Raw genomic sequence first — 20,237 nt, 5'->3', positions numbered from 1 at the left:
AGCTTCACCGGTGAAAACCGATGTAACCGGGGGACATTTAAAGCTAAGTGCGACTTTATACACAGGTATCCACACTGCGGCGCCGACACAGCCGTCATCAGCGAGCTTGGACGCATCTGTGTACATCGTGAGCCATCCTTGCCAGTGTTCGGACAGAATATTTCTGAATTCTTGAGGAGCTGTAGGAGAGTCTTTTGAAATACCAAAATTTAGAATAATAGGGGGTTGAAATATTAAGGATTCGAAGCTGTTTGAGAAGAGGGGGAAAGTAGTAATTTTAGTAATGGGACATGGGAGACGACCAAATTTTTGGAAGCTTAGCAGAATGCAAGGGGTTTTTTGAGAAGATGATGGATTATTAGGAGATGAGAGAAGCTCAAGTTTTTCTAAAAGAGGGTGGGAAGCATTCTGAGCGACCTTGACAAAGAAACGGTCGCTGAGGTATTGCCTACGTAAATAGAGGGGAGGGTCAACGCACTCAACTTGTAACGCGTTTATAGGCGAAGATTTCATGGCTCCCAAAATAATACGTAAGCACTTTGACTGGCTTTTAGCTAATTTATCGAGGGGAACTTTATTGCAAGGGTCTAGAAGAAAAGACGCGTAATCAAAGTGGCTGCGAACGATGGCGTTATAAAGAAGCTTTTGGGAGTAGGGGTGGGCCCCCCACCAAGCCTCCTCCTCCTAAAATTGATTGACACTATTGACAGGACGACAGTAGGACAGCTGTGGTTGACAGTCGACAGTATTGACGTATACTCTATGGACCGGGCAAACCTTTAAAATAAACGTGCTTGGTTTGGTACATATACGATTTGGGAAAGGAACATGGCCGCAATAGGCATGGCCGCCATGTTCCTTTCCTAAATCGTAAGACAATCAGCTGAAAAATGATTGACTACTCGAAATATTTGTCAGCCGATTGCATACTTACAGCTACTTTGCAGTTTTGCTTTCTCTCTACATTACTATGTCAATGTAAAATTGTCTTGATAATCTAAATATCGATTATCGATATCTAATTTGATTAGACTTTAGTAGGCACATCACTATCAAACTGACAAATAAAAAAAAACATGTCTGTCTGTCTGTCATTCAGTGTTGTTCTTGATACGGCAATTGCCGTAATATACGGCATTTAGGCATCCTAGGCACCATAAATACGGTATACGGCAGCTCTTCCATTACCGTATCAAAATATACGGCAATTGATTAAGGTTGAGTTTTATGAGTTTTTCATGAATTTTAGTAATCAAAAATATATTTCATTTAATGGAACACACCAACTTGTGAACCATATAAAAGAAACGTCAACAGAATTTAATCAAATGCAACCTTATCTCCGAGTTGTTAATGTCTAAAATCGTTAGTTCCTCTTTTTGGTAGATTCTTCACTTTTATTCGGGTAGGTTCTAGGACAACTATTCAAAACCTTTAAGTGACGAATAAAATAAGTAAGTTTAAATGTAGTATAACAGTATACGCATAGTACATAATACATCACTTGTATTTTTTTTAATTTAAACCTACCAACTAAACATTTTGTACAATACGGCAATTTTTTTTAGTTTTCCTTAAAAATACGGCAATTTTGGAATTAGAATACGGCAACCCTAAATTTGTCAGGAACAACACTGCTGTCATTTTTATTATCAAAAAAAGCGTCAGGCACTATCATCAGCATTTTAGTTTCAATTCCATAAAATTCACAAAATAATATAATTTAATAATTATTCTATATTCTCGATTGGATTGTGATAAATAATATCTTTTGGTTATTTTATGTCACATTAACACTAACAAATAAAATATACATTAATTATATTTAGTTTGCTTCCACAATGAACATGAACATGAATATGCAACAACGAGAAGAAAAACAATTAGAGGCTACTATACAAGCTATATTAAATAGAGTGAATGATTTGAAAGGTGCAATACAGGCTCTCATTACAAAATTAGAAACTGAATATGAAACTATAAACTGGCCTACTTTCCTAGATAATTATGCTATTCTATCTGGACATGTAAGTAAATAATAAGATTGTTATTATTTTCTTATTAAATCTATATTATTATGTTAACTAATGTCCACTGTTCATTTCTAGCTTACTGGATTGAGTAAAATTTTACAAGCAGAAATAGCAATGTCCTTACGTTCTCGTATTGTTTTACCACTTCAACTGGGCTGTGAACGAGATGAGGCATTGGCTAGACTGACAGAAGGGAGGGTGCCAGCATGTACCCATGATCTAGTTCCAGATTTACTACGAACAAAGCCTGAACCACAAGCTGAGCAAAGGCTTCAGCAATTTAATCATAAAGCTAGCACACTTAGCTATGACACAGCACAGGTAAAGTTACAAAAAGATATTAAAACCACTACAATTTTTTTAATAAAACAATCATCAGGTTATCAGTTTCATAAACTCTGATTGTTTTGACCAAATTGTAAATGTATGTGTCAATGTTGGAATATTCACCTATCTAAAATAGATTGAGCATTTAATTTATGAAAAATAATGTGAGTCTATAGATGATTATGTATTTTTTTTGTCAATTTTATTTAATTACAGAAACAAGTGGCTCAATTTGCTAAAGTGGTTAGTCATGTATGGGAAATTATATCCAAGGGTCGCGAGGACTGGGAAGGAGAATCCATGAGAGCAGCAGGTAATTGCGCACACATTGATATACACATACAAAAACAGTTCAGTAATCTAATTTCTAGTTATTACCTAATGAAAGGAATTATTGTTCTTTTGTTGTTACTCTTCAAGTTTTAATGTAGGTAATATTCTTTAAAACTATCACATATGGGGGACCTACCCAATTTGGCTCAAGGTTGTTTCATTGTGATGTCCTATAACCTAATTCTATTGAGATAATATTTGGGTAAGATTATTTTTAATTTATTACACCTGAGTATCTATTTGATTTGTTCTTGTTTACAGGTATGCAACCTACTCATATCCTCGCCGACACGCATGCATTGGTGACAGCTGTAGGGACTGGCAAAGGGCTGCGACCTGGAATGCCTGCAATAGTCCCAGCTGGTGTCGGTCCTATGGGCATGGGTCCATCGCGCGGGCCTACCCCGCAACCCGGACCGGCAGCACCGACGTTGCCTAAAGCACCATCAGCCATCAAGACCAACATAAAATCTGCTAACCAGATACATCCTTATCAACGATAAATAAATATGTACAACTTGTAGTTAACCCTTATTCAAATGCGAGCTGGTATGCATTTTTTTTACAAAGTTGAAGTGGATTTTGGGTATTTGTGGGTCACTTATTTCATATTTTTGATCAAAATTTATTAAAAAATAGGGGAAGGGGTAGTTTTTTGGGTGGTAAATAATTTACCATTATCCATTCATGACTACAAATTATTCAATGTTGGTGGTAAAATAGTTACCATTGTCCGTTTTGGTTTATTTTTGGTTCTTGACTAGTGACTTCCTCTTGGTTCTACCTATATTTTATTAAATATTTTGGGAATGAAATAATATTGTTTTTATAAAAATAATATTTATTAATATTGGTCATTATGCTTACAATTATTATGCTTACCTTGAGTCTGAAACTAACAATAAATTCACTAATTACGTAATGTCAAAACGTTACGTAAACAGTTATCAAAATAACTTAAAATTTCTCCAAATATTTATTTAGTTTTATTTGTGCACATACAAAAAACAACAGTTATTTTTATATATCATCAAACTTTTGTCAAGACGGGATCGGACAGTGGTAAACTATTTACCACTTCTTTAAAATGTCTAAACTATATGAATAAATCAATTGCAGACGCTGCCTATAAGTGAGACTATACAATTAATGTTATAGTTTAGGATTTTGAATCGAAAAAGCACTTATCAGAATTTTCGTTGAACAAAGTTTCAAAAATACCAAAAACGCGCGCTAAAAACTTGAAATTTTTCACACCAAAACCGTTTGGTTGACTTTGACATTACCTGACAGTGACAAATGACGTTGAAAAGTTGTAAGATGGCATAGATAAGTAAAAAAATATATTTAAAAATATAAATAAGTGACCACGATATCTTTAAGTATCACTATATCGAAAATTAGGATCCTTTTTTAAAAGTAAACGAAGTGGTAATATATCTACCTTTATTTGAATAAGGGTTAAAGATAGCTTTTTATTTCACAAAATATATTTTGAAAAAAATTATCTATAAGAATTCATCTCTAATAGTTTGATGTACCTACAACAAACTGTCAAGAAGAGGAACCTACAGGTATAGCTTAAAAACAAATACACGCCGGTAAAGGGCCTGCGCGGGCGCACCGCACGCGTTTCCGCACTGCAGACCCATGATACCCCTGGTGACGTGGGTCTCGTTAAACTACTACACTTCAGACCCACGATTCTGGGTTACAAACAATAATACTGTAAAGTTTCATCAAAATCCGTTCAGCAGTTTTTGCGTTAGAGTAACAAACATCCAGATATCCTAACTTTCGCATTTATAATATTAGTAGGATAATAAAATAAGTGACAATATTTGGATATTAATACTTTATTTCGAACAAACTAATAATTAGTGAAGGTTTAAGCCCGCAGATAATATACGTGCGAAATATAATAAAATAAAAGCACAAAATTAATGTATTTATCTTACATTGTGACATTAATATATTAAATTAATAATGTTCCTTGGTAGACAGTCACCTATCCATCTATAGGTATTACATTGATAGTATTAGACGGAAGCATTAAGACACAATAAATGCTGTTTCAAATTTCTATCAGCTAAAAGAAGAATAATGGTCATCAAGTTGTTAATTCAATGTATTCACCTGAAACAAAAAAGAAAACAATAAGTATGTTGCAATCACACACTAAATAATAATTTCTCGCCTTAGGTAGTTCGATTTTTTCAAGTTATTTTTAATTAGTTTGAGTAGCAACTCTAAATGCTAATTTAATCACTACAAATTATTATTTCTTAGCTAATAATAAAATTATTAGAACAGGGCTTCTCGACCTTATCCCAAGGACGCGGGCGTTGGGAGGCGATCGAAAATAAATGCAGAGAGAGAGAGATGTGTCGAAATTTCCAAACTTGAGCCCCATTTTGAGATTTGGGCGTCGCAAAAAGACTTGTGGGGGCGTCACAGTAAAAAAATGTAGGTAAGCCGTTTTAGAAAATATTTGAATGAAACAATACATAATCATCTCCAATAGTTAAATGTAGAAGAAATACATTTTTAATTTGACATTCAGACAAGTGCAAATCCACTCATGCATGACTCAAAATTCATCCATTTCCTTCTCGTGCAACCTACACTAAAAAGGCAGTAAAGTACTATTTATAGTGGTGTTAGGTGTAAGTGGCAGTCCGTGACTTACGATGTCATCGATCTTGAGTATGGCGCGCACGGTCTCGGTGGCGAGCGCGAGCGCGGAGGCGGTGACGTGCAGCGGCTGCAGCACGTGCTCGTGGCGCATGTCGGTGACGCGGCCGCGCCGCACGTTGACGCCCGCGCCCGACCACGCGCCGCTCTCCGCGCCCGCCGCGTGCGCCGCGCGCAGCTCCGTCACCGTCTCGATGGGGCTCAGCCCTGTGCATCGATGAAGATGAGTGTGATAAATTAATAAGATAATTTCAATGGTGATAAGTTAATCAGACTCAGTGGCGTAACTACAGGGCGGCAGGGCTGGCAAAATGCACGGGCCCCTGACCCAATACCCTAAGCGTAAACCCAATCCAATAGAAGCAACGAGTGGAATTCAGTGGCGACAATAGTGCTGGCAGATAACGAACGGTCCGAATAGGATTATCTCCCAAATCAATCAATGAACTGACTACAGCTACAGATAAACCTGAAGACGGCTTATCACGATAGGTGTTGTAATCCGCATTTGGATCATATTTTTCGTTTCCTAATTGTTGTCCCAGTCGGGACTCGTGCCAAAAGCTTTGCAAGGATAAAATTTAAACATGTTGGCAAAACTTGGTGTCTCTACCTACAAAGTGGAGTAGAGACTGGCTACAAAGGCCAGTATATTATAAACTGAATAAAATAGCACTCACCAGCATTCTCGGCGAGCGTCGACGGCACGACCTCGAGCGCATCAGCGTAGGCGCGCAGGCAGTAGTGGTCGGCGCCGGGCGCGGCGATGGCGGCGCGCGCCAGGCTGGCCGCGGCCGCCGCCTCGGGCGCGCCGCCGCCGGGCAGCAGCGCGGGCCGGCGCGCCACGCAGCGCACGGCGCACAGCGCGTCGTGCAGCGAGCGCGCCGCCTCCGCCACCACGGCGCCGCTGGAGCCGCGCACCGCCACGCACACCGTGCGCCCGCCCTGGTTGCACCCGGTCATCTGCGTGCGCGCACCTTATGTATTACCAGACTCCAGCACAATATGTAAAGTAGAGATGAAACGGATATCCGGCAACTATCCGGTAGGCCGGATATCCGGCCTAAATTTACTATCCGGCCGGATACCGGATAGTAGCTCACTATCCGGCCGGATACCGGATATTAAAAAAACTACGAAATTTTCCTATAATAAAATGAAACACATTAATCTTTGAGTCAAATATCAATAAAATGGCTTATAATAATGGCGGTTTTTATCTAAAGTCCAAAAAGTTACAAAAAAGCCATATTAAGCCTTTCAAAAAACTAATTTCTTTTCTGGGCTATTCACTCTAATGACGAATACATAAAAATACAACAATGGCCATATTTAATATACTCAAGCAAAGTGTAGTGCATAGAATTTTATTAAAACAACTCGATCATATAGGAATCCGTGGGCGTGCCTTGAGCTTGATGGAGTCATATCTCACAAATAGAGTTCAGGCGACCATACTCGACAGTTATGACAAAAAATCAAAGACCATTAAACGAGTACAGTCAATTTATGAAAACATCAATCTTGGAGTGCCGCAGGGCAGTATTCTGGGACCTCTTCTATTCCTAGTTTATGTAAATGAATTTCCTCGTGTCGTAGACCATTTGTGTGTCATGTTTGCTGACGATGCCACTTTTTAAATTAAAAAGAATGATTTCAAAGTCACCCTGTAATGCAGTTCATTCAGATTACGCAGCAAGTAAACTAATTGAATTTTCGCTATTCAATCACATACTCACGATGGCAACCGAAATCACCCGAATTGATCTGCCCCTTAGACGAGTGGCAAAATCTGACATTCTATTCGAACGAATTCGATTTTCGAAAAGTGTGACTTGTCTAGTCTACTAGACCTACTGATCGCGTTCGAAGCACCTGTGCAGCGCTAAACTCGTTACGACATGCAATATGACAATGGGACAACTATCCGGCCGCCGGATATCCGGCTATCCGGCCTAGCAGCTCGCCGGATATCCGGTATCCGATATCCGGCCAAACAACTATCCGTTTCATCTCTAATGTAAAGCTAGATGAAGCTTGTTAGTTAGCAGAACAGACTTTTACATATTAGGGCACAATTTTTAGTACTGATACTTATGCTCTTGCCGTTGAACTGCAGTGGGTTCATGACACACTAGAGACTGTAGGTGTGGTGTTTCAAAGGATATGAAAATAATGTTCGGGGCTTCTAATGTTACTGATGCAAATGAAATGTTTTCTATTTAATCATGAATGAACAAATGATTATAGAAGTTTACCTTGATGTACTTTCCACCAGGTTCATTGATTTCTTCAACCAAGTCCACGTTTACCAAATTTTCTGCTGTAAAGTGGTCAAGTGAGGCTATCGGACGACATCCCAAAGTCTTGCAAACGAACTCAATGTCTTCACGTTCAATGTCCTTGATGACCATGGTCTTTATCTTATCAAGGAAATGAATAGCCAAATCACTAAGAGCATCTCTGAAATTAAACAACAAACAAAAATATTACAAAAGCAGTAATAAATTGGAAAGCAGATATTATCTAGCCAAGGAGCTTGTGGTGGTGGTGGTGGGTGCTAAGTAAGTATTGGATAGTGAGCTCACTGGGCGTAAATAAAGGTATACAGAAAGAAAACTATTCTAATATTAATTGGTGAAATTACCTTAAGATTGATTTCTGCACTAACAGAACATTACAACCAGCTTTTTTAATCTGCTTGACAATATTTAAAATGTACTGACGTTCCTCTTTTAGCACACGGTCCATTGCAGCATAGTCTGATACAATAACATTGTGATCCATCTGAAATGTATATTATTTTTATTTAATTTGTATTCTGATAACTTGATAACAGGTTTCTATGATTGAATATGCTTTTAAAAAAGTGTACACAAACACTTACGTCAGTTTTAGGCGGTGAAATGCAAAACTGGATAAGTCCAACTTTAGCCTTTTCTATGCGATGAGGACCATTCACATTAGAAGCACGATGAGGGATGACCAGCCCTTGGATCAGTTCAGTGTCTTCTACGGTTCCACCAATCCGCTCAATAACTTTCACATCACGCAAGTCTACTCGCGCACCAACACCTCCAGGTATAGGGTCCATAACTGTTGATAATTGTTTTATGTAAAAACAATAAAAAGGGCGTTCATGAGGGGCATGCATCAAATTGTTGCCTGCGTTTATGGTTACTATATCGATGGCTCCTACGTATAAAGGCGAAACTGCCGCTTACGCCTTTTTCCAATTATTTAAGCAATGATTTCATTTTGCTGTAATCTATAACGTCAGTAAGAAAAAAAAATTTTTTTCCATTAGATACAAAATAAAATTTTAGGCAAATAGGCGTATGTGCAAAACTACGCCACGTATAAAGCCCAATCATACGATTCGTCAATCTATACGAGTAGTTGCTTACATAAATATATATTTTTTATAATCCAAACCTTAAATAAAGCCACGAAAATATTTAGCAAATTGTTTTATTTATAAATTATGACACATTATATAGTTATTTAATTTTTAGCGTTAAGAGTCGCATCTCAAACTAATTTGAAAATTATAAATAACTTGAAAAAATCTAACTGCCTAAGGCATCGTGGGTTCAATTCCCGCCTTAGGCAGTTCGATTTTTTCAAGTTATTTATAATTTTTGAAAATATGACACATTATGTTAAAAGACCTAACTAAATCTCGAGCACAGTATATGGGCGTATTTGCGTTAAAACGTAATAACGATACATTAAACAACTTTTTCTAACTGATTTTTTATTGATATAGCACATGATAACAATTAAAATAATTACATGCATAAATAAAGAGAGTAATCGCTTAAAATATTATATTTACGTTGTCATTTAAGTCTCTTTACGTTGAACAATATACATGAAATTATAGAAATGTGACGACGTAAAAGGGCAATGCGTAAAATCTCAAAATATATAAGAAAAATATAAAAATTGATAACAGCAGTAGCAAAAGCATTACATGTTAAGGCTAAATGTGAAATTTCATTAAATTCGTTTTAGTAGGTCAGAAGATATGACCCAAAAATATGGTTCTGGCCACTAAAATGGCTCTCCTGTAAAATTTACTTTTTTCACTTACGCCAGTATACGTAGGAGCCATCGATATCAGCAAATGTAACTTTTCTTGATACAAAGATACTGATTCAATTATGAGCTTATGTCCAATATTGGACATAATATGCTGGCTTATGAATGTATGAAATGTTTACAAGGCTTAAATAACTGTACATACCTGCACGGATCGCTTGTACAGCTATTGGTGCTAGAATAGTTGAGTGTTGTGACACAACTTTTGAATTAAGGGATGTTGCAGCAGCTTTTAGTAAAGCATCTTCATTTGCCAGATCCACAGGAGTAGACATGCCTTCCACCACCTACATAAACATTAATGAAATTGAAATAATTCACATATCTCTAAGAAAACTTGTGTTATAATAAAATATAATAATAAAAAATCTAATCAAAATCAAAAATATTTATTCAGTTTAGACCACAAGTGGCATTAAAATTTATGAAAATAATATTTAAAAAGAAAATGTATCAGAAAAATTAAAGTTATTATGCTATTTTACCATAATAAATAAATAGAAAGCAGTTCATATAAAATTATTAAGTATTATTATTATGCACAGTCACAACTGAATTGTTTACCTGTAAAGCTAGTTGCAAGGCTTTTTGGAAGCCATCAGATATCACTGTAGGGTGTATACCCTTCTGCAGTAACTTCTCAGCAGCATCCAGTAAAGCTCCAGCAATCACAACAACTGATGTAGTCCCATCTCCAGCTTCTATGTCTTGTGCACGGGACAGCTCAACCAGCTTGAACACAAACCAAAACATTATTATGGAGAAAAGATGGGACATCTGATGAGAATATTAAATAAAAAAACAAAAACTATTATGGCTGTTAAATTAATTAATTTATTACCATTTTGGCTGCAGGATGGACAACACTAATTTGCTTCAAGATAGTAGCTCCATCATTAGTAATAGTCACTTCCCCATTGGCTGCTTGGATCTGTAAATGAATTGAGGATTAATTTTATCAATTACCTTTATATTGTTAATTTTTGAATAGAAAGTCATGATAATCATCAGTAAGTCATGATTGTATACCTAACTATTTATTGAAAATTACTATCATAATAATTAGACAAAATACTAACCATCTTATCCATACCACGGGGTCCCAAACTAGTTCGAATGGCATCTGATACGGCTGGAAAAAAGGTTACAGGGTTATTTTATGATATAACAGATAATTAGTAAAGAAAAACTAGATCGATGTTAAGTTTATTAGTCATCGTAATACGACAAAAGATAAGTTTATAAAAATGATATTAGTTTTATTTTTATGAAAAATAAAGTTTAGATTGAATGCTATTGAATAGGTAATTAGTATACACTTTTAAGAGCCTATACAATTATTAATTTCGATAAAAAGAAACAGATGTTTTGATACCTTTAGCGGCATTGATATTACTCTGGCGTATATCTGTCGGTTTACTTTTATCTTTGTAGACAGCAGAATTAACCTTCGCAGAATCACCACCAGCTTTTGGTGCCATTTTTTGTATCTTAAATTTTTTGAAACCGCTTTTATTAATGGGGATTAAATTGGATTATTCACAGGCAGACACAAAAGAAATAGACGAATTTCTATTTTTTTAACTTGACAGTTGACACTTGACAAGTTGACATCTATTGTCACTTTGACAGAACAGAACGAGTTTCTTTTTCGATTCTTTCGTTTTTAGGAAAAGGCAAAGTTATTATGGTATACAGCATTGAGTTATAATGTACTACGTACTAGAGAAGACATGTCAACTAGACTGTTTCTGGCACGCAAACAGGTCCATGGACCGAAATTCAATTAGTATGTGCTCAGCGGTTGCTGTGACAACACGCTTGAGTGCAGTTTTGTTTTTTGAAATATGCCATCCTATAGACGAAAATACTGTTCAAATAACTCCAGCGGGTCTAGTCAAAACGCACTTTAAAATCGCAAACCCATCGCAAACCAGTCGCAAACAAATAAACAAATCGCAAAAGAGGTCGATAACAAAAAAGGCTTAGTCAAACGGCAAAAAATCGAATCGCAAAGCCCTACCTATCGATAATCGAAAGACTGGTTTGAAATTTCCCATACAAAGGCTTAGCCAACATGCATTTAAGACTCAATCAAAATCGAATCGAATCGCAACACCCGCCATTTTCATTGCGATTACTAAACCCCCGGTGATAAGCTTGGATTCGATCGAAAACCAATAGGGTGAGTTGCACCACCTAACTTTAAACGTAACTATGACGTTAACCGGTGATTTTTGTATGGAGTTTGACAGATTTTAGACGTTTGTCAAAGTTAAACTAAGATGGTGCAACCCACCCTAAGGCTGTTTTGACAAATCCGTATCGCGATGTCGTTTTGACAGCTAGTTTGACAGCGAAGCATAGACGTAAACAGAGAGCAGAAAGAAGGAAGAAGACCCACAGTGGGTCTAGTCAAAATGCCATCGCAAACCAATGTGAAGTTTTCACTAATGTCAGTCGCCGCGTCACCAGTGATTCGATTCGATCGGAAAATGGCAGCCAAAATGCACATTGAACCACCAACGACGCGGCGATATAAAAGTTCATTCAAAATCGAATAAAAGTTAAAAAATGTCTATGACTTTGCGATTGTTTTTACTTTTTCTAGCTTTTTTTTTTAAAATTAGTTTCTTCCTTCTTTCTGCTCTCTGTTTACGTCTATGCTTCGCTGTCAAACTAGCTGTCAAAACGACATCGCGATGCGGATTTGTCAAAACAGCCTTAGGGTGGGTTGCACCATCTTAGTTTAACTTTGACAAACGTCTAAAATCTGTCAAACTCCATACAAAAAACACCGGTTAACGTCATAGTTACGTTTAAAGTTAGGTGGTGCAACTCACCCTATTGGTTTTCGATCGAATCCAAGCTTATCACCGGGGTTTTAGTAATCGCAATGAAAATGGCGGGTGTTGCGATTCGATTCGATTTTGATTGAGTCTTAAATGCATGTTGGCTAAGCCTTTGTATGGGAAATTTCAATCCAGTCTTTCGATTATCGATAGGTAGGGCTTTGCGATTCGATTTTTTGCCGTTTGACTAAGCCTTTTTTGTTATCGACCTCTTTTGCGATTTTTTTATTTGTTTGCGACTGGTTTGCGATGGGTTTGCGATTTTAAAGTGCGTTTTGACTAGACCCACAGATACATATTAAGTAAAAATCAAGGAATGACTTTTTACCATTAAGTTGTACATTTATGCACTTTAAAACACTAATTTAATTTTAATTTGTTAATTACAAGGCGTCACCGCGGCGGCAGCCATTTTACGAAAATTTCAAAGAATAAAAATCGCAGACTTGACACTGACGCATAAATCAGTATACGAAAGGAAGGTTAAATACAGCACTAAAAAGATTTTTTTAAAGATTATAAGCACTTTGTATTGTACAAATTACTAATAGTCCCGTCCAGCCCCTTGTGTTAAGCTAAATAAGCTTGGGTTACGGGTGGGCTCACACAATAGTCGTGCGGCATCATGGATCAAACTTGTTTGAATCTCACTGCTGTTGTTCGTATGCGACTGGTTAGTTAGTAAATCACCCTAATCATTGACACCTAGCTCACGAGATAGGCTAAAATTATAATAATTGTACAGTGTGTCTTTTAATTTTTAACTTGTAGCTAAACTTTTTAGCTACTTTTTCTAGCAACTATTGATTATGATATATTTTTACAAAGTTATGGTAGCGGCATACCCGACAAAAAAAATTAGTATTAGCAATTACGATTCGACTCACTTAAATCGGTAGATAATCAAAATATTGTCTTCTTTTTTTTGTTAATTAAGTAGTCACAGTATTAAAGTTAAGTTGATTAAAGTTTATAGCTGATTTATTTACTTCAGTGTTTTATTTCTTTAGTATTTTATTTACTTCGGAATTCAGCTACTTCTAGCTACTTTTTAGGGAGAAAAAAATACTCAATCTAGCAACTTTCTGTTAAATTCCTAGCTACGAGCCTTTGGTAGCTGTTGGCAACACTGCCTTTAGCCTAGTCACGTGGGTGTCTCCCTCTTACGCTCTCCCATAAAGGCGCTCTCTCACACTCAACACACACACACGCACACACACACACACACACACACACACACACACACACACACACACACACACACACACACACACACACACACACACACACACACACACACCTAACACATCACTCTCACCCAACAAACACACATACACTTTAGCTTAACTCTGGAAATTGTTTACTTATAGACTAGTATTATAAAATTACCTTCCTACTTTTAGTGTAACAATGATATAAGTAGTATCCACTACAGGCCACAAATGTAATTATGCCGTGTGTGAGTCCCTGGTGACCTGTAATACAGGCTCTTTCAGAACCTACTTCAGGCACCAGTCTTCACAATACGGGTATATGATATGCCAGGCCAAAGCACCGATTAGCACACTAGCAAATAATATATCACAGAATGACAAACTATCGTATCTTTCCTATGTGCTGTCGTGTGTACCTAATAACTTGTCAAATATTGTCTCAACAACAACAAATTGTAAGCCCATTGTGAAGAAAATAAATATTTTTATTTATTTATTTTATTTGTCTGGTCACCAGTGTCCGACCCGTTAGGGCGCAATAATATGATCAATTTAATCGACAAATCCAGTATTAAAAAATTACAGCTATTTTAATTTTTTTAGTTTCTGAGTCCGGATGGATACATTTATTTACCAAATCTACCGATGTACAGGACCTATGAGTATAAAAGTGATTCGTTCGACAGCTGAAAAAGTAAGCAATACGTTGTCATCAAAAGCTTCCATTTAAATTTCTTAGAAACACTTGAACGTAAAAAAAATGATGCTTCTTTTTAGATTTTTCAATGTTACAAAAAACTAGAAAGTTTTACATTTTTAGATGCACTAAGTCAGTACCTAAAAACTGATATAACTTGGCTTTAAATCAACTAGTCTAGGTGCTAGCTACACAGGAGATGCAGCGGTGAAAAGGAGAGGTGGGAATAGTCCCGTAACTTCTACCTCACAGCTATTATACGTGTACTCAACCACTGAGATAGTTAACAATAGAGACAATAAAATAACTGAAAGTTTTGGACTTTCAGTTATTTTATTGGTTCTGGAATGAAGGCGTGGGTCATCCCTAGCTTTGTTCCTACCGTGACGAGTGGGAATTTTTCTAAAATCTCAAGATGGACTGACTGAAGATAGCAGGAAGACGCTGGGTGCAGGCCACTATCAACTGGGCGATGTGGAAATCATTAGAGGAGGCCTTTGTTCAGCAGTGGACGTCCAGTAGCTAAAATGATGATGACGATGTTTCCTTACAGTATCCAATTCCATAGGCAGAAACTAAACGTAAACGAAGTGTCGCCTCTGTAATGGTATCATTATCTATAACTCATAATATTTCGTGCGCTGTTGGATGACAGTTTTAAACTAGAGATGGGTATTTTTTTTATCGAATTAGAAAATACCAGTTAACGATTCTCAAGGCGATTATCGATTACATTAGATTTTAATCGGGAAGAAAAATAATTAATGGCTTAAGCATCAGTATGAAGCCCATACGCACTTGTAGCACAAGTAACACGATTAGCCTCAGTCCCCTCAGTTGTGAATTCGGAATCGCCAGTTGTAATTTTAAAATCGCATCACAGAGTGAAGTAACTAACACCAAAAAACGGCAGAGCGAAGTGATTTCGAATGTTTCAACTGCTACGTTTTGTCACTTTTCTAGGAGGGCTAATTTTAGTCTAAGGGAGGGGAGCTTAGATTACATTACAGGAAACGCACAATATAATAAAATAAAATAATGTAAGTAGCTGAACCTTTTTGCTATTGAGCACCATGAAAATTTAACACAATTTAGCCGATTTGTTTATTTTCACAATTGATTCACAATGTCTATGATGAGGCGACCGCAGGAACGTCACTATTCGTGCAATCCTATTAATGAAGTACGACATTTTCTGGTGCAGATTTTATCGCTATAATTATGAAACTTGATAGTCATGGATTTGACTGACAGCTGTCCGTCAAATTCCCGCCCCGCACCCCGCACTGTACATATTTTGTTCGCGATGTCTGTTCTATACGTAGTAATATTACTTCAATGGTATACAGCCAAGTATTCAGTTTATATTATGGTTTATATTGTTCAAGTAAATGGCTGCGTGTGGCGGAAAATAGCATTACAATTTTTTTTAGCAAAAATGGCAACCCACAACGGCTACCGCTTAATCAAAATGAACGGAAAATGCAAAAAATGTAAAATAAACGAAGCACACATGAAGCTACAAAAATGGAGGCCACACCAGGCCTGTTCATCTCCGCGAGTTCACATCGAAAACAAAACACGCACGATAGCCCACCTACAGGAGGCGATTCGACAAGGCGTCACAATTCACATACGAGATACGAGCGAGCATTGACACACGCACGCGTACTCTTGTATTATGGAAAAAAAAATAAAAAAATACTGTGCAGTATTTAACTGCCTAAATAATAATAAAAACACACAATGTACTTTTTTTAAGTTGCCTGAAGACACTGAGAGGTAAATAAGTGGTTATTGTTATCCCAACTATATTTATTTTATTTAATATTATAAATGCGAAAGTAACTCTGTCTGTCTGTCTGTCTGTTACGCTTTCCCGCTTAAACCTCGCAACCGATTTTGATGAAATTTGGCATAGAGATAGTTTGAGTCCCGGGAAAGAACATAGGATAGTTTTTATCCCGGTTTTTGAAACAGGGACGCGCGCGATAAAGTTTTTCTGTGACAGACAAAATTCCACGCGGGCGAAGCCGCGGGCGGAAAGCTGATAATTCATGCAAATTCATGTATTTCTTCCGACATTTTCTGCGATTTGGCACTTCACGTCACACATTAGTTTGCCGAAGTTCGCCGAGCCAGCTATTGTCAATTATTATAGGTGTCAAACAGGATAGGGTCTTTGCGCTGGTTTTCGTCCAACTATCGGAGTTGCCAACTTTGTGATCTTAAAATACCCTTACATAATTGTATCATATTATTTTATGTCGTTCGAGTGCTCATAAAGGCAGTCAACTAAAGTCCATACTGCAACGCACAAACAATCCGCACCGTAACGTAAACGCCTTGCCTCGCCGATGACAGTGCGCGAAGGGCAATGACAGCTCGCAAAACACTGACGTTACATATCAATGTCTCATGGACTTGGCGTAACTTTAAAATAAACGTACTCGGTACATTACGCACACATTTACACGCATTATAAATACATACACGATTTAAGAAAACAACATGGCCGCAATATAGGCAATCAGCTGACAGGTATTTGTGTGTGTGTGTGCGTGTAGTTGTCAGCTGATTGCCTATAAATATGTTGTTTTCTTAAATCTTGTATGTAGGTACCTACTCGGCACAAGTCAGGTAGTTAGTGACGTCACATGAAAATGTTGCCAGAATGAGTACTGTGACCAAACATTATCTATTTCTTTTTTTTATACATCACCAGGGGTAAGTTAGAAAGAGATAAACAGCTGTTTGTCATTAATTTGTCGAATTTTTGTATAGATCTATATTTCCTCTCCACTATTACCTCCATGCCACAAAAGGCGATACGTTGTTGATCCCTTTCCGAGTTGATTTGCCTGCTATATGACCTGAGCTTTGCTTTAAAAAAATGACCCTTACGGCCGAATACTGAAACGCCATTTAAATATTTGACGGCTTCTCAAATAGTTAAGCAGCTCCTAAACTTACATTTCGCATACTCAAAACAATATCTGAGCAGTTCTCAATTTTTAAGCACCTCTCAAATTAAGTTGCACTCAAACGCCACTTAAATGAATTTTCGCATACTGAAACGCCATTCAACGCTAAGCATTACTCAAACAACTGTCAAATCGTCTTAAGCAGCTGTTAAATTTGAGAGTGCTTGCGCGGTATCTTAAATCCTATTCTTATACCTAAAACGACCTAAATAGTGGTAAATAATGTGTGTCATCGTTATCATTTCTTTCGAGCCTCGAGGAAATACCTAGATCTAATCGCAGGAACGCAATAAGGCTGAACGCTATTGAAAAATATTATTATAATGACATGCAATTCCGAGCGAGGTTCCGCGTCTCTAAAGAAACGGTGTTGTTTCTGGATTCATAATTTGGAAGCTCTTTGAAACCCCTCACCAAATGCCATACAACCAGTGGACCAAATACTTATTATAACCCTACTGTTCTACGCAACGGGAAGTTATGAACGTGTACTAGGTGATATCTTCCACATCTAACAGCCAACTGTGCATCGTATAGTGCACGAAGTAACAACCAAAATAGCTGCTATGAAATCGCTTTACATAAACATGCCTATTTCTGAGGATTAAGGGGACATCGCATAGCAGCATTTCCAAGAGTTGTTGATTTGTCAATTTGATGCTCTGTCAGTCAACAATGATAAATGTCAATTGTGGTTACGTTTCGGTCCACGATCGCCACTTAATAGATTTCAACAATAAAAAGTATCATATTTAAAATTATTTTTTTAATTAAATAAAAATGCAAGCATTATTATTTTTATATGATAAAACGAGATTTATATATAATAGAAACTAAAAATAAACTGTTCTATGTTAAGTTGATTGATTATATTTCCATAAAAGACAATACATAACCAAACGATGCTGCGTGTAATGGATAAAAGACGTAAAGTTATCATTTGTGTAAATGAAAACATACTTTTTTTTGGTAAATGTTGCCATTATGTAAACATTTGAGAGCTGCTTAGCTGATCACGGCTTCAAATCCGTTGAGTAGCGTTTGAGAATACCATTTAAAATTGAAGGATACTTAAATTTAGGAGCCCGTCAGCTGAGTGAAAGATTTGAGTAGCGTTTCAGTATTCGGCCGTTAGTCATCTAAGATTTAATTTTGTATCATCATCATCATCATCAACAGCCCTTTACAGTCCACTGCTGGACTATGAGCCTCCTCCACTATAGTGGAGGGTTTTGCCATAATCTCCACGCTAGGCAGGCGGGTTGGAGATCGCAGTTTAAAAGATTGATGTTTTTCAGAGAGCGCTGCTGCCCATTCTCTGTTTGATGTGATTGTGTAATTTGTGTAATTTTGTATGAAGAAGTTTAATAAACACTTAAAATTGTGTTTATAATGCTATCAATTAGACATACGTGCCAAAAACTTTTCCTGTCAGCACGTTTTTTTATAGCGCGATGATTTCTGCAATGTACCGGTGACCGGTGTATGGCCGCGCATACGTAATTTTTTGGAACTCACTACTTTTTAAATTACATTTTCATTTAGGTAGAACTGTTGCTTATGCATTATAGATTGCAACAAAACTAGCGCGGGATGGCTACTGCCTTCTGTGAATACAATACTTTGTATTCAAATTTTACGCATGTGTTTATGGCAGCTCAGTGAAATGGACGAAAACCGAAGTTAGATAGAAAACCAGCACAATGACCCTACTTTCAAAAATTAATATTGCGATTTTATAAATCACTTAAACAACTTTATATTAATTTGCGGGTACGCCGGGACAGCTCGTAAAACAAATTCATTATTTACATATTACTAATTTATCAACTTTGTTCATTGTTAGTTCATTAGTTGTTCGTGTTTCGTTTGGGTTAGACCAAGAGCCGAATGCAAAAAATAAATGTTACTTAATTATATTAATCCTACAAAAAACGGACGGACGTGTGCAAGTCTAATAGCCATATACTTGGTTAACTCATTTTAAAAAGTGCACAAAAACGTTCTATTTTCAGACAGACTATGACGAATCTATAAGGATTCCGTTTTTGCCATTTGGCTACGGAACCCTAAATACCGTATCAAAATCTGTTGCATAGTTTTAAAGATCTAAGCATACATAGGGACAGACAGACAGGAAAGCGACTTTTTTTTATAATTATTACGTAGTGATGATGGGCATATAGACCAAATAAAGACATTTTGATTTAAGGGGGGGACATCGTAAGAGCCATTCACATTTTTATCAGAAAGTTAATAAATTAATATATTTAGGTTTTTGAAATCTAAAACAGCCAGGAAATCAAAGAGGCAAACATGATACCTTTGTGATTTTATAGGAATTTTATTGTAAAACACGGTCATATTAAACTTTTATAAAAAAATCCAGAGGTAAATGTTTTTTTTTCGAGAAAAATTTTTTCTAATCGTGTTTTCGAAAATGTCATCCCATCACACATACGTTCTGTAATACATAATATTGAAAACAGTGCGAAATATCGTCAATTGCAGTTTTCACATACTAAGGGCCCATAATGAAATTAGTATAATGTTTGTTTATGTAATAAAATTTGGTTTGAAATACCTACTGAATTGAATTTTTATTTCTTACTAGCTTTTTGGCTTCGCCCACGTGAAATAAATTGTCACAGTTATGTGTGTTATAAAATATTTAGGTGCTAGCTCTTACACTATATAACTGGCGGCCGCATGTAGCTGCGCGTTGCCGCGAAGAGCAGTGAATGCAAGTGTGGTGCGCTAGATGGCGACACAGTAGCTTCTTGTAGCAGTCAGCCCTATGGCATCAAGACAGTACCGATCACTGACGTATGTCAACAAAACGGTGCTTGACTCATAAGACAAGCTAAATTACACCATATTGTTGATGACATTGAGCATACATTTTTTTGAATACCTTCGCGAAGAAAAACTTCTGTACGTAGTACTTATTATTATTCTGTGGCCACACTCCGAATACCTACTTGAAGCCATGAAGCTAA

General features: G+C 36.8%; 2 protein-coding genes across 2 annotated transcripts; one reads left to right on the top strand and one right to left on the bottom strand.

Moving 5' to 3' along the window:
• Nucleotides 1–1,668: 1,668 nt before the first annotated feature.
• On the top strand, nucleotides 1,669–3,221 carry LOC135072513 (mediator of RNA polymerase II transcription subunit 8). The gene is made up of 4 exons (XM_063966453.1): nucleotides 1,669–2,027; nucleotides 2,109–2,354; nucleotides 2,577–2,673; nucleotides 2,955–3,221. Exons 1-4 carry the CDS (start codon nucleotides 1,842–1,844, stop codon nucleotides 3,194–3,196), a joined length of 771 nt encoding a protein of 256 aa, XP_063822523.1. The 5' UTR covers nucleotides 1,669–1,841; the 3' UTR covers nucleotides 3,197–3,221.
• A 1,312-nt stretch (nucleotides 3,222–4,533) lies between these two features.
• Nucleotides 4,534–11,101, bottom strand: LOC135072512 (T-complex protein 1 subunit delta). The gene is made up of 11 exons (XM_063966452.1): nucleotides 10,867–11,101; nucleotides 10,571–10,623; nucleotides 10,333–10,422; nucleotides 10,056–10,223; nucleotides 9,637–9,778; nucleotides 8,275–8,483; nucleotides 8,035–8,174; nucleotides 7,646–7,850; nucleotides 6,068–6,350; nucleotides 5,383–5,594; nucleotides 4,534–4,829 (listed from the first exon to the last, which is right to left on the bottom strand). Exons 1-11 carry the CDS (start codon nucleotides 10,970–10,972, stop codon nucleotides 4,812–4,814), a joined length of 1,626 nt encoding a protein of 541 aa, XP_063822522.1. The 5' UTR covers nucleotides 10,973–11,101; the 3' UTR covers nucleotides 4,534–4,811.
• Between the last annotated feature and the right edge of the window lie 9,136 nt (nucleotides 11,102–20,237).

The sequence above is a fragment of the Ostrinia nubilalis genome, chromosome 6 (assembly GCF_963855985.1).
Source record: "Ostrinia nubilalis chromosome 6, ilOstNubi1.1, whole genome shotgun sequence".
In the NCBI taxonomy this organism is placed as follows: domain Eukaryota; kingdom Metazoa; phylum Arthropoda; class Insecta; order Lepidoptera; family Crambidae; genus Ostrinia; species Ostrinia nubilalis.
This window is presented reverse-complemented; position numbering and strand designations above follow the sequence as displayed.

Bases quoted from the DNA above. Each gene is read 5' to 3' on its own strand.
- LOC135072513 (XM_063966453.1), top strand. From the start codon at position 1,842: ATGAACATGAACATGAATATGCAACAACGAGAAGAAAAACAATTAGAG. The intron at 2,028-2,108 runs GTAAGTAAATAA...GTTCATTTCTAG, and splicing joins ATGCTATTCTATCTGGACAT to CTTACTGGATTGAGTAAAAT. The intron at 2,674-2,954 runs GTAATTGCGCAC...TCTTGTTTACAG, and splicing joins AGAATCCATGAGAGCAGCAG to GTATGCAACCTACTCATATC.
- LOC135072512 (XM_063966452.1), bottom strand. From the start codon at position 10,972: ATGGCACCAAAAGCTGGTGGTGATTCTGCGAAGGTTAATTCTGCTGTC. The intron at 10,224-10,332 runs GTAATAAATTAA...TTTGTGTTCAAG, and splicing joins TCCATCCTGCAGCCAAAATG to CTGGTTGAGCTGTCCCGTGC. The intron at 6,351-7,645 runs GTAAACTTCTAT...GCGCGCACGCAG, and splicing joins CTGGTGGAAAGTACATCAAG to ATGACCGGGTGCAACCAGGG.